We start from the raw sequence: 14,108 nt of genomic DNA, 5'->3' as shown, positions 1-14,108 counted from the left end.
GCTTTTAGCTACTGTTGTTTCTTTTAGCTACTGCTTTGCTTCTTTTGACTCTCATTTTGCTTCTTTTAGCTACTGTCCTGCTTCTTTAAGCTCATGTTCTGCAAATTTTAGCTTTTAGCAACTGTTGTTTTTTAATCACTTGTTCTGCTTCTTGTAGCTGTCAGTCTTCTTTTAAGGCTACCATTCTTCTTCTTTTAGCTACAATTCTGCTACACTTAGCTTTTAGCTAATGTTGTTTCTTTTAGTTACTGCTTTGCTTCTTTTGGCTCTCATTCTGCTTCTTTTAGCTAGTATTCTGCTAAATTTAGCTTTTAGCTACTGTTGTTTCTTTTAGCTACTGCTTTGCTTCATTGGGCTCTCATTCTGCTTCTTTTAGCTAGGATTCTGCTTTTTGTATCTTTTAGCCACAGTGCTGATATGTTTAGCTTTTAACTAATGTTCTGCTGCTTTAGCTTTAAACTACAATTGTACTTCTTTAGCTAATATTTTGTGTCTTTTAGATTTATCTATGGTTTTGTTGATTTTAGCTTCTTTTTGTTAATGTTAAGATCTGTTTGTTTTAGCTTTAGCCTTCCTTTCGCTAATTTTAGCTAAAGTTCTGCTGCTTTTGTTTTATTTTTTCAGCTTTTTTTTTCAAATTTATGGTCAGATCTGCTTATGTTAACTTCAACAACTCAGCTTCAGCTTTTTCTGCAAATTTCAGCTAAGTTACTCAACTCGAGGTAATTTTTTTGTTTTCATTTATAAATAATTATTTTTCAATTTCACTGAAAGCATCAGCTCTACGTGTGAGCAGCTCTGATTCCTACAGTGAACTCCTGAATCAGAGCTCATGACGAAGACTGGTCCAACACACGAGCACGTCGGCTTCCTGTGGTCAACCAGCTGGGAGTGAATCATCGCTCGGCCTACAAGCATCCTCCTCCACAACTATACTGTCGTCATGGCAACAATACAAAAAAAGCAACTGGACAGCAACGAAGAACAGACTGGAATAAACGAGTTTTTATTTCAATAAGAAACACCTGTTGTAAAATCATTGATTAAATAAGAAGAAAAAGCCCACATGGATCCACTTTCCGACAAAATGGCAGCCATTTTAGCTAATTTCTCTATTTTTCGTGGTTATTTTGTGTCTTTGAGCATGTCACATTTCTTTGTGGCCACTTGGCAAACTATTGCGATCACAACCTGGATGTTCATTTGCTGTCCCCACAGCCAGTCTAGTCAAAGTTTAAACAGATCAGCATGAGCATGTCTTGTAAAATGGCACACTGAGGTGTACACTTATCCCAGATCAGTTTTGTTACGAAACCCTGAGACTGCTGTTCAGTTACTAAACAAACAAGACAAAAAAATCAGTCTTGGCAACCTCTTTGTTTGGCTAATAAACAGCTCTGTTCTCCATCATTATCGTCATAGTCATGAGTCATCTACATCAAGGTCAGAAACAGGCTGGAATTTCAAAATAAAGCGGCAGTCGCTGTTATGTCCTGGCTCTCCAGTATGTTGTGAGTTACATAAACACACCATCAGCTGTTCATTCACAGCACTAACACGCCTGCTCATGGAGAAGATGAAGAACTAATGATAATTGTACACGTGCACATCGAATACCAGTGCAGCCAAGTCACTTTTAGAGGTTTTGACAAACAAAGAAAATGTATAAAATGCAATAAAAACAACAACAGAGGAACCGTAAAAGGAACAAAAGACGTGATCTCATGGTCACAATTACACCAAAAGGTCTGCAAAGAAATGAAAAAAGAATTAGAAAGCAGAGATGAAAAACTACGCAGGGAATGGAAATGAACAAGTGAAATTAAATAAAATTTAAAATATATATATATATATATATATATATATATATGAAGGTGTTTTGAAACGTTCCCACACTCTTGCAATGCTTTAAACAATGTTTCTAAACTCTAAAGCTCCAAAAGAGCACAGAATGTCAAGATTACCAGCTCTCTGCCTCTGCTGCTCTCAACCACCTGCATGCGTTCTTGGCCACGCCCACTTTCCCACTCTGCACAGAGAACAGCTGATCAGCTGCAACAGGAAGTCTATCCTGCAGCTCTGGGCTGCACAAAGATGCAGGAGGTGCTAAATAATTTTGAATAAATTTTAAATAAAAAATTTGTGCAGCTCATCCATCAATCAGCCAGTTGTGTGTCATGTCCAATCTTATTTTGATATATATATATATATACGGGGATTTTTGATTTTTACCTGATAATACAAAACACAAAATAACAATACTTTATAAAGTACAAGTTAAAACAGATTTAACAACCATGACAAAATACAAAGTGACCATAAAGACGCACAAAACACTGCCTTGTTATTTCGTTTTGTAATCCTAAGGGTCCATGTTTCAGTGCCCATCCAGACGTTTTACATTATTTTCTAAAAGTTGCAACAGATGCAGGAGATTTCAGTTCCCGAGTGAGGTCACTGCTGGCATGGCTGCGTGTTTGTTAAGGTGTACTGTTGCAGCGGCACAATAGAACAAACAGAAAACTAAAAATACAGACAGAGGAAGGAGGAAGGGTCTCTGGAGAGAAGCACAACGGAGCAGAACTTCCTCTTGGAGTGCGAGCACGCACCGCGTCGACAACACACCGCCGTCGTAGACCCACACATGAAGGTACACGTGTCGGGGTTAACTCCCATCGCTGCAGGTTCTGCTAATCGCATACTTACTTAATGAGTTAAACATTACTTTCACATTTTGTTCAAACACTTGTCTCACACGCCTTGCTTAATCTGAGCAACAATCCAAAAATGAAGACAATAAAAAGAAGAAATCTGGTTTAGGTTACGGTGAATCAACAAACAACAGCGTTTGGGTCAGTCCTGATGCTGAAATGTTGTTTACACTGAAACTGTGACACTTTAGCATAAAATGAAGCACAAAAACGGAACTGAAAGGCTGCTGCAGTAAGAAGGTCAGAGTTCAAGGTGAAACTGGAAGTTATGTCTGTTGTTTTGAATTTGTGCGTGTGTGTGTGTGCATGTGTGTGTTCTTGTTTTCCTGCATTATGGGAATCAAGGTGATTTTTGAAACGTCGTTGAGGACATTTCTGAAATTGAGGACGTGGACGCTTGTTCTCACCTCAGGACAGCTCGAATTTTTCAGAAAGAACAATCGCAAAGTTTAACTGGATAATTTTTTTATTGGCCATCCAATGTGTTTACAAATGATCAGTTAAGGGGGTGAAAACTTAGGCGTTGAAGCCATTTACAGCCTTTTACTCATGTTTATAAATTAGTTTTTTGTTTTTTTCCTACAGCATATAGCAACTACATTTTTTGTTGTAACATTAAATTACACACATTAAAGATGTAATAAACTGAACTGCATTAAAGATTTAGCTAATACGGTAGTCTCGTGCTACTTCCCGGTTTGACTTTCGCGGACTCGCTCTGTCATGGTTTGTGTACACAGTCCATAATATTGTACAACAAAAAAATTGTACCCAACACACGATTGTAGACTTTACAGTAATATTACTGCACTCACGTCATGGGGAAAAATAATGACAAAAAATATAATTAGGACAGGCACCACCATTTTGTAGTTTCTTTCCATAAGCTTGCAAAGTATCACCAGTTCAAACGTACTACGTTACCCACAAGACAGCAGTGCACTTTCCAGAATTCAACAGTGCTTCCCAAAAGGGAAAGACAATTTTCATCCGATCCGAACCAAACTAAAAAGTTTAGTTCTTATCCATAGTGACTTCAGAGCTCAGTGGATGCAGAGCTGACCAGAACCGGACCAGAACTGGGAAAAAATATTACACATAAGCAAGGATTGTAGGAAACTATTTTTTGTGGTGATTTCACAGTGCATGGCCCAAAAAAAACTTAAAGGATCTAATTTCATTATTTTAATAAATAGTTTTTTGTTTCATCTAACGCAGCCTAGTCCAGCTTGTTCTATTGAACCCTTTAAACAATGACACTGGACCAAAGCGTATAGAATAAATAAGACATAATGAACTGGTTATTTATAAAGTTACAGAACCATTTATTTTATTTTATGTAATGTTTTGAGTATATTTCTTAGCTCTTGTTTTTAGTCTAATTATTTTCACACTTTCAACTAAAATCATACAGTTTCAAAAATTGTAGCTGATCAGTTTATTCTTATTTTGGCTGTATTGTACAAAGTAGTTACCTGGATTATTATTATTTTTTTAAGTTAGTTTTTCATTTTACAGTTCAGTATGGTTACGGTACTACTATTTTTTGCAATTTCGTTACACATAATTTTGTACAAATCAGTTGAGCTTATTCATTGTAGTTGGGTTACATATATTTAGAAACTGATTAATGGAGGTCTCACCGGCGGGGGTTTCGCCACCACGCAGCAACCCATCTTGTGCCAGAAGTCGCTCATGCCAATGCTCTGCCTGTCCAGCGGCCGGCCGTTGATCTCTGCTGCCGCCCTGCAGGCCGGAGGAGGAACTGCAGCCTCAGGATAATCGTGGGGCATCCAGACAAAACGCTACACTGATGTAGACACTCAGAAGCCCAACACCCCCAGATCTACCCCACCGCAGGGAATAGTCTATAGGACTGCAGAAGGTTCGCATAAAATAAAAAACTAAGGTAATCTCCTTTGTTTATGTCTCCTCATAAGTTGAAGGGGAAAAAGCCTTCTAGCACTCAAGTTTAAATGTCCAGAAGTCCAAAACGTGACAACAGAGCTTCCTGTTTTACCTGTGGAGAAACAAACAAAAAAAAAATTATTACAAACAAGCTTTTATTCCAGATTTAGTTGAAGGTGTTTATTGTCAAAAATGTTCCCCCCAGAGAATCAAAGCAGATCATAATGTTCTTTGTGTCTCATCAGAAGGAGGAAGTTCCCCGATGATTTATTCTGCCACGGATTGTGTAATTTCATCTTTTGCAACGAGACTGAGAGCGTTTTCTTTTATTTGTGACGCCTTTTACCTGTAGGCCTTTTAATCCATCAGCAACTGAGATTTATTTACCGGTAGGTGTTCTGGTGGCTCTTCACCTGAGACTAGACAAAATCAACCAAATGCATTGATTTAATTTAAATTATTTGATAGAGGATTTACTTAATCTCTGTTTAAAGTGCATTGCAGCAGCAGCAGCCAGCAAGACTTTTATCCAAACTCAGTTTAGTTTCTAAAAGTTGCTGTAAATCAAAGCCACGGCATTGAAAACAGATTAAAGCATGCCAGTTATCTACCAACATCAGCGCTATGGTTTGCCAAATAAGGCTATACTACTGGAACATATAAAAGCTGAATGAAAATCAATGTAACGGAATATGTAATTGCATTTTTCATTCTCTTAAATAGCACTTATGCTCCAAAACATTCACCGCATCTCCAAAGAAACAGCATTAAACTCAGCCAAAGTCCTTACAAACGCAGAAAAATGTCAGTGCGCTCTGTCCCCGAGCTGCTAGGGAACCAAACCCTTCGAGACGTCAACACGGCAAGCCCATTAAGCATGACTAAACACTAGGTGTGGTCCAAACACAGAGCAGGAAGTAACAGACACACACACATGGTCCTACTGTTAGCCTTTCAACATAGCCAGAAATAGAATATTTCTCCAAACCAAAGCCGACAACCAGTAATATATTAACTGGTTTTAACCTTTTAAACTTTTAAAAGATTTAAACTCACAGAGCTGCACGTAATATAGTTTCCACACAGAGAATATTTCTAATTTGAATATAATCAAGTAGACAAGGATTGTGGAGATGCAATTTCTAAACCCACAACAACAAGAACTCCTATAAACCTGCGATAAAAGCACCCCCACAGGCATCACGTGGAAAGATTGTGCGCTTGAGCTGGAAATTCATGTTTTCTTACAACAAAAATGGCGTTCGCATCGAATAATGAATGAAGTCTGTACCTGAGGGATTAAAATTATTGAGCCTTTAGGGAGGAACTTTCTCCTTTAACTTGAAAATGTGGCTTGAAACTTCCCATTTGTTGACTGATTTGGATCTTCACATGGTGTCTCGACCAATTGTGGCAGAATTGCACTTAACTTTGAGTAGATCCAAAAGATCAGAAGCCGTTTTATAAATTTAAACTTAATTCTTGTGCGGATCACCTCGACTGGATGGCAGAAGGCATCCAGGGTCTCTTGATTGTGCGCATGTTTTTCTATTCTCAGCATGTTCTAGTCCTGCTAAAGAAATGTCTGGAGTCCCTCCAACACATTTCAGCAGATGATAAGGCAAGAATGTGGAGGCCAGAAACATGTAGCTTCATGCTTCACATCCACGAAGATCAACAGAGAGGAATTCAGCTTGAGGGTCTGACGTCCAGGAGAGGACTTCCTATTTGTGAATATGACTACTTATGAAAACAAAAGAAGGGTTTTTCCTTTTTTTTAATTTCGGTTTACCTTAACGCAGTTCTGAAAGATCTACGCGTTTGCAGTTTCAAAATAAAGATTTGAGAGGAGCAAGCGGTTCCAAACGAGCCGTCACATGAAGACAAAATTCCACACGTCTGCGTCTAATCTTACATATTTTTCACAACCGCTCATTCTGACCGAATCAAGATTCTTGGAGGTTCTGGGATGAGCTCGAGAACAGAAAACCTCTGTTTTCTGCCTATTGTTGTGCTGCTGACAATAAGCAACTGAATCATACCCCCCCTGCCCGCCAATATGGGCGCGGTGACAAAGGTAATCTCATCTGGATTACGATCTCAGATTTGTGCAACTGAAGGAAAGTTGCACAATTATGGGGTCAGATGGGTGGAGGTTGGGGTGGATTAAGGCGGTGGAGATAAAAAAAAAAAGTGTAGGTTTCCTTTCTCCTGTTTGGATCATCTCCGTTGTTTCGATAACAGCGTTTACCAAAATTTACAAACTGTAAACTTAGTCTGCACAAAATGTAAAAATGAAGAACAAAGTGATTGTGGAACAAAAAGGAAGGTTTCCAGACGGGGTTTAAACTTCCTGACCTGCAGACAGGCTGAGAGTGTTTTTGTCCCATGATGTCATCGTTCTGTCTGCAGGAGGTCTTTCACACTTTGGCTTTGAATAGAGCAAAACTACTATTTTAAATTTAGTTTTAACCATAAAAACCCTGAGCTACAGAGCTTTAATTATCCAATCGCATGCGCTTGTGTTTGTCTGTTAGCTAAATATCTCATTACAACTGGACAGATTTGAATGAAACAAAGACTTAGCAAATTCTGTCATTTCTGGACTATTGAGCACACCTGAATATAAGCCGCACCTGCTTAATTTAAAAAGAAAATTTAAATTTTACATAAATAGGCTGCACTTGTCTATAAGCTGCGGGTGTTCATGTTGTAACATGAGATATTTACACTAAAACTTTTAATTAAATACGTACCAGTAACATTCAGGAATACAGTAACAGTAAAAAAAATAAAAATACAGAAGTCTCTCAGGAAGTCATTGATCTCTACCCCCACAAGAGAGATGTGTATTGGGCAGTTATGTGAGCGCCTGGGTGTGACGAAGCTAAATGTTTTAAAGACGTGAAGCTCGTTAGCCCATAAAAAATTTTAAAATCCACAAATTAGCCACAGCATTGTATAAACCACGGTGTTCAAAGCGTGTGAAAAAAGTAGCGGCTTATAATCTGGAAATTACGGTCATCACTGAGCGTATCTTTCAAAGTCAATGGCTTTAGAGGTATTGAGCTAAAATCCGGTTGAGCTGAGTCATTTCCAACACATAGTCAGAGCACCAACGAATTGTGTGACGTCTTTGTTTAAGTTCTGGTGTGAACGGCGGCATACGATATGTGTTTCTTCGAGGACCTTTGGTTTTATTCATGTCATCAAGTGTGTGGGGAAATACTGGCTATTTATTAAAGACTCTGAAGTTTAATGCCGTGAATGTTTGTTTGAGGTCTTTTTCACATTTCCACGCTCTGCTGTCATTACTTGCTGTACTTGACCTGTTTATATTTGTAATCATTTCCATCTACATTAGGTTTTTTGTTGTTTTTTCCTCCAACAGAAAGTAAACTTGGACCTGCCATTCTGTGCTTGTCTGTTCCTGTCCTCTCAAACCCCAGCCGGTCAGAAAAGATGGCCGCTCGTCCTGAGCCTGCTTCTACTGGAGGTTTCTTCCTGTTAAAAGGGAGGTTTTCCTTTCCACTGTCTCCTTTGTGCTTGCTCAGGATGGGAGACTACAACAAAGTGAAAATTCAAGGAAATCTGCTGCTTGCGTGCATACTGTATATCATTTTTACTAATTGGCTTTTTTTAAATGTATGTTTACAGTTCAAGGTTCAAGGTGACATTATTGTCATTCACATGTGGTACTTGAGGTTAGGCCTGTCACGATAAGAAATTCTACTGGGCGATTAATTGTCTCAGAAATTATTGTGATAGACGATAATATTGTTTGAAATTTGACAATAATTAGTAATTAGTCAAATTTAAGAAGAAATGTTGGTTAATTTTTGTGTGTGGTACATTTTTTGACCACTGGATGGCAGTATAAGACTGAACTGAAGGATGGATAGTGAGAGAACGAGCAGCGTGTCTCTTTAAGAAAATTGGGAGGGAGGCCCCTTGACGTGACATGTGCTGTCTCTCTCGTTCCTTTTTTCAGTTGTCAAAATGGCGGACGCTCAGTATGTTTTGAGCTCTTTAGCATAGCATTTTTCACACAAAGCTTTTAATAAAAAAATCAGTAAACAAGTTCTCAGCTTCTTTTAGCAAAGAAAAACAACTTTTTAGACGAAGGTACAGGTTTCAACCGTGAATACTGGAGCTTTGACAAGACGGGGTTTTTTTTTCTCGAGGTCGGCCTGTTAGCTTAGCTCGTAGCTTAGCTTCTCAGCTTCGCTGCTTTTAACAATCCAAAAACGCAATTTGGGATTGTTAAAACATATTTTAAAGAGAAAAGAGAAAGGGAGGGGTCAGTGAGGAGCGCCTGAGTTGAGCTTTTTGTCATCCAGTGTCTTCAGTAGAAAGAGAGAGACACGAAGAAGAGATAAAGCCAATAAATGAAAATGAGGTCGATAATTTTCATTTATCATGCGATTAATTGAGTTATTGTTTATCGCGACAGGCCTACATGAGGTGGAACGAAATTGTGTAGTCAAGGTCCCAGTTACACCCAAAAATAGCAAAAATATAAAGTACATTAAAGAAAAAAGAAACAGTATACAAGGATCTAAGATAGATGCTAAACAATAATAATATAATATATATGGTGTATTAAACAGCAGCCTGAACACGAGTCTGTTGTGAGCAGATGGGTATGAATATAGCAGCTTATGGGTAAGAAATCAGCAGCATGGCTAATCAGCAGCAGATAACGTGTCAAATGTCCAATTAAAGTGGCATTACAGTGATTTTTCTGGTTAGGGATGTGAATGATTTTGAGACAACTTCTGTTGTGACTTGGTGCTATATAAATAAATTAATAAAATTCAATTGAATTTTTGTTTAGGATGAGCCGGATAATTCCTCCAAATATTCCCCAAACTGAGCTCGTCGTCACCACCGACCTCCTGATCTGAGAGCAGCTGAGCGTTAATCAGCTGAAACAACAACAGTCTGTCCGTTAGAAACAATGCTCTGTGGATCAAATGATCACGCTTCATGCAAACAAGAGGAAGGTGGAAAAAAATCTTTATTAACACGCGTCTCCTAAACAGTCTGACCTTTTAAAATCGTCTGAATCAAATCCATGACTAATTAAATCTGACTTTTTCTTACTTATTTTGGGCATGTATGACATCACATGTATGCTGAAGAAGTAAATATTTTATTATAAATAACCAATAAGCAATTGTTTTTCACAATAAGCTAAAAGTCTTTAATAATTAGATTTGACTGACAAAAAACAACAAGTTAAATGATTTATTTAAAATTATTTAAGTCATTTTGATTAATAAGAAAAATAGATAAATGTGCATTTTATTTTAAATTTATCTTTTTAAAAGCGTCTTTTTTTGTTTTTTCCAGCTTCATGAACAGAACCCTCCTGCTGCCCTGAGTCAAACTGAACCACACAGCCTCAGTGAAGCCTGGTGTGTCGTGACCCAAGCGCAGCACAATGGTTACATATGAATTACACATTATTATATTTCAGTTGTTTTGCATTTATGCGACGTACATTTTCCTGTGAAACTTGATTCTTTTTTGGAACTAAGAAACAGACAGATCCGTTTTGGTTCATTTCCTCTTTTTAAACTCAGACTCTCACTTCCTGCTGCAGCTTATCTCAAACCTTCAGCCACTTGAGATAAAATAAAAAATTAAGGCAGTTAAAGAACGGGTTCAGAGAGCCAAAACGAAGGAGGAGCGACTACAGCTTTTAGGCTAGTCTCGTGAAATTTGTGCCTTTTCGAACAAGCACATTTTTTATCCGTGAAGATGAGTAATATGTTTTATGCACAAAGTAAACAAGAAAACATGTCATTTTATGTTTACCCTTTTTAATCTGTTGCACAAAAGCTCTTTAGAAAAACCAGACTAACATTGACGAGTTGGACTTCGTGTTCACAATTCTTGATTAGATAATAGATTCCGTATTTTTCAGATTTGTAGATTCCACGTGAATGTGATTCTACTCCCCTTGTCCCCAGAACATCAGGTTTTGGGTCTTGAGGCGATTGCTTATAGTGGTTCCCAACACTGATCCTTGAGGAACACCATCCTGTATGTTTTACTTGTTTCCCATGCTCCAACACACTTGGTTCAGTGATTTGATTACTTCCTCAAGTTCTGCAGGAGCCTGTAAATCACTCATTTATTCAAATCAGGTGTGTCGAAGCAGGGAAACAACTAAAACATGCAGGATGGTGTTCCTCAAGGACCAGAGTTGGGAACCATTGACTTACAGCATTTGTTTTGCCATAATTGTTATGAGAGATAAAACATTTAGTAGATACAAATTTGCAATGATAGTTATTTAGTTGGCTTTATTGCAACATTTGCATAGCTTAATCAATAATAGTTGGGGTTAAAGGTTTTCACGGCTGTTATTTTTTGGCTCAGGCGTTGAAAAGTTTGGGAGCCGTTGTTCAAAACTTCACGACAAAGGGAAGTTAAAGCTGAAACTGAAGACAGCTGACGTCCACTGAACTCTGGACCTTTGCACAGCAGTCAGTTTCACATCCCGGCATTAATACAGCAAAAACATCAGGACATTCCCGAAAGAAGCGGCGCTGGACGTGCTACAGCTAGCTGCTGCTGCTGCCATTCACACTTTGCCGTTAGCTCATTTAACGGATGGTTTTTCATCCATGGATCGACTTCCTGCAGCTTCAAACAGTGCAAACAACCCCACAGCATGATGCTACCACCACCATGCTAACATGGTGCAGAACCCCTGAAATGCAACGCCGTATTATCCTCTTAGTTCTGTCGGCTGTGGTAAAAGTCTCGATCTTATCTGACAAACTGAGTCTTTGTTTCGTAGCCACAAACGTCAACTTGAGCTCAAGCGTGTTGATTTTGGGCGTTTACGATAATTAAAGTAGCTTTTGGGTCAAAGCAGAGCTGGTGGTTCTTTAGTTGCTTGGACCATCTGATCCGGTTTCTCAACTGAGGATGAAAGTTTGGATCTTTGCAGAAGTCTCAACATGTCCACAGACATAAATATAAATACTATTTACAGCGTACTTATATACAAATGTACTTTGATCAAGTTTAGAAACAGCTTGGGTACAGATTCATTAAACATACCAGACTATCAGACCTGCTGAGAACTCTTTGGACTTTCTAATTCTGCTGTTAGCGATCCCATCAGAGGTGCAAATGCACCCTCGTTACGTTGGCACAGAGCCGATGCCTGCGGCAGTCAATCATAGTCACTAACAGGACGTTAAGCAGCCTTGCCTAATCGAAAGACACCTTGAAACTTTCACCAACATTTAGCCAATAAGCTAATATCAGCAGACACAACTTAAATTTTGAATTAAAAAATAATAATTTATACCTTTTCTACAGAAACCACTGAAAAAAATCACCAAAACCATAAAGTTACCACAACGTCCAGGGCCAGAATGAGATGAGTGAAAATGCTAATTCATAAAAGAGAATATTGAGCGAGAACGAACTTCACAATGAACTCTTTTCATTCAGACGTTTAAAGGAAAATCTTTCTGACCGGTTAACGGTCGAGCCTCCCGTTAAAACACAATGAGCAGCTTTCACTCCTCCCCTCGGGGGTGAAAAAGAAATAACACACCTTAAACTGACGTAAGGTGCTGACGTTTGGCAGCATCAATCTAAAACAATAAGCTGCATTATATTCTGTGTTTTGCTGTTTTAAGTTAAAAAATAATAAAACTGACAGCAAACAAAATTTGGCCATTGAAACTGTGTTTTGGGGAAAATCAAATGCTGTTACCAGAACCCACATTTATCTGGTTTTCATGGGTAGTTGTCATATAAAGAAGGATAATCAGCCAGTTGTAAGTTTAACGATCGAACTGGGACAAAACCAGACATTCGTTCATGTCGATTCAAAAACGCAGCGACGGAGTTCAGAGTCGACCCGTTCAAACTTTACTCTGAATCATTTCCTTTTCCTCTGACGGTCTGCAGAAACAACTCCCACAACACTGACCAACAACTTATATGTGACCCATTCTGGCAAAATGAGTCAGAACAAGCCCGGGCTGTGGCGCAAAATAAAACAATTTTGATTTTTGCTGTAAAGATTAGTCCACAAAGTCGCCATCTAGCAATCCCACTAACGAATGTGGCATCCATCCATTATCTTTACATGCTTCATTTGTGGGTTGTGGAGTCACTGGTGCCCATATCAGCAGTCATTGTGTGAGACACGGAGGGGGGACAGGCGTCCAGGCCATCACAGGGACGGACACAGAGACAAACGAGACAACCATTCACTCTCTCATTCACACCTAGAGACAATTTACAGTTACCAATCAGTCTAACATGCATGCTTTTGGTCTGTGGGAGGAAACCGGAGTACACGGAGAAAACTCACACATGCACGGAGAGAACATGCAAACTCCACCCAGGAAAGCCACCGGCCGGGATTCAATCTGGCAACCTTCTCGCTGAGAGGCGGCAGCTTTACCAACTGTGCCACCGTGTCGCCCTATTCCAAATCTACCTTTAAATCAAAGTTTTGCAACAAGCATGTCTTCAGAAACACAGTAAACTCTTATAACCACTGCAATTTTGCAGTAGCACCGGGAAATCCCTTCCTATAATGTTTGATATCGGCTGGAATTCCTGATGACATCACTCCAGAAAATAAAAAACAAGTTTTCAAACCGGCACTCTCGTAACAAAACCAGCTTGTTGCTACCCACTTCAATAAAATGCCAAATATCAACCAACTCCGTGTCATTCTGACGCTGTTGAGAGGAAGAATCGGAAAATAAAAGTAACTCCGTACTGAAAATGTCTCATTTTGACTCATTTTGGCAGAAGAGTTTGCATATTTTGGACTAACCGAACCTGTGTGTGATTATTCCCAGCTCACTGAAACCTCCTCTGAGTCAGAGAGAAGACCTCGGCGATGATTTCAAGGGTTGACAGGATGAGCTCAGCGCCGCGTTGGGCTCTCACATCAATGACACGTCTTCTCAGCTGCCCCTGAAATGTTCGCAGACACCAAACATCCAGACGAGTGACGTTCACACCTGCAGGTCAGCACCTGTGCGTCGAGGCAACCGTGGGAACCAAAAACACCCGGAAAAACTATTTAGGCAGAAACAAACCTAAAGTGCTCCGAGAGTCAACCACTGAAATAACTCCGCTACAATCGTGAAAACCACTGGAAGCAAAACTGGAAATAAACAAAAACAAACAAGAAAAATGAGGAAAAATGGTCCAAACGTTTATGAAATACTTGGAATTTAAAAACAGAAACCCTTTACCAAGAACCAACGACTGTTCTGGAGGTGCAGACTGAATGGTTCGTTTTTAATGACCTTACTAAGTGTGTGTGCATGACACACACGCAGACACACACACACACAGTTTGTCTTGATATCTTTATGGGGACGGTGCACTGACTTCCATTCATTTTTCATTCATCTTCTATAGCCTAACCCTGACCCTTACTCTAAACCTAACCATTACCAGTACATACCTAAACTTAAACCTAACCAT

General features: G+C 39.1%; 1 protein-coding gene across 1 annotated transcript in view; it reads right to left on the bottom strand.

Annotated features, from left to right (window-relative positions):
* The window catches only part of cdc42se1 (CDC42 small effector 1), a 24,744-nt gene that overhangs the window by 6,644 nt on the left and 3,992 nt on the right, over window positions 1–14,108 (bottom strand). The window contains exon 2 of the mRNA XM_037693297.1: window positions 4,355–4,731. Within this exon, the coding sequence (XP_037549225.1) occupies window positions 4,355–4,504 (150 nt within the window). The 5' untranslated portion in view covers window positions 4,505–4,731. The remainder of the gene's footprint in view (window positions 1–4,354; window positions 4,732–14,108) is intronic.

Source organism: Nematolebias whitei, chromosome 19 (genome assembly GCF_014905685.2).
Source record: "Nematolebias whitei isolate Nwh7 chromosome 19, NemWhi1, whole genome shotgun sequence".
Lineage (NCBI taxonomy): Eukaryota > Metazoa > Chordata > Actinopteri > Cyprinodontiformes > Rivulidae > Nematolebias > Nematolebias whitei.
This window is presented reverse-complemented; position numbering and strand designations above follow the sequence as displayed.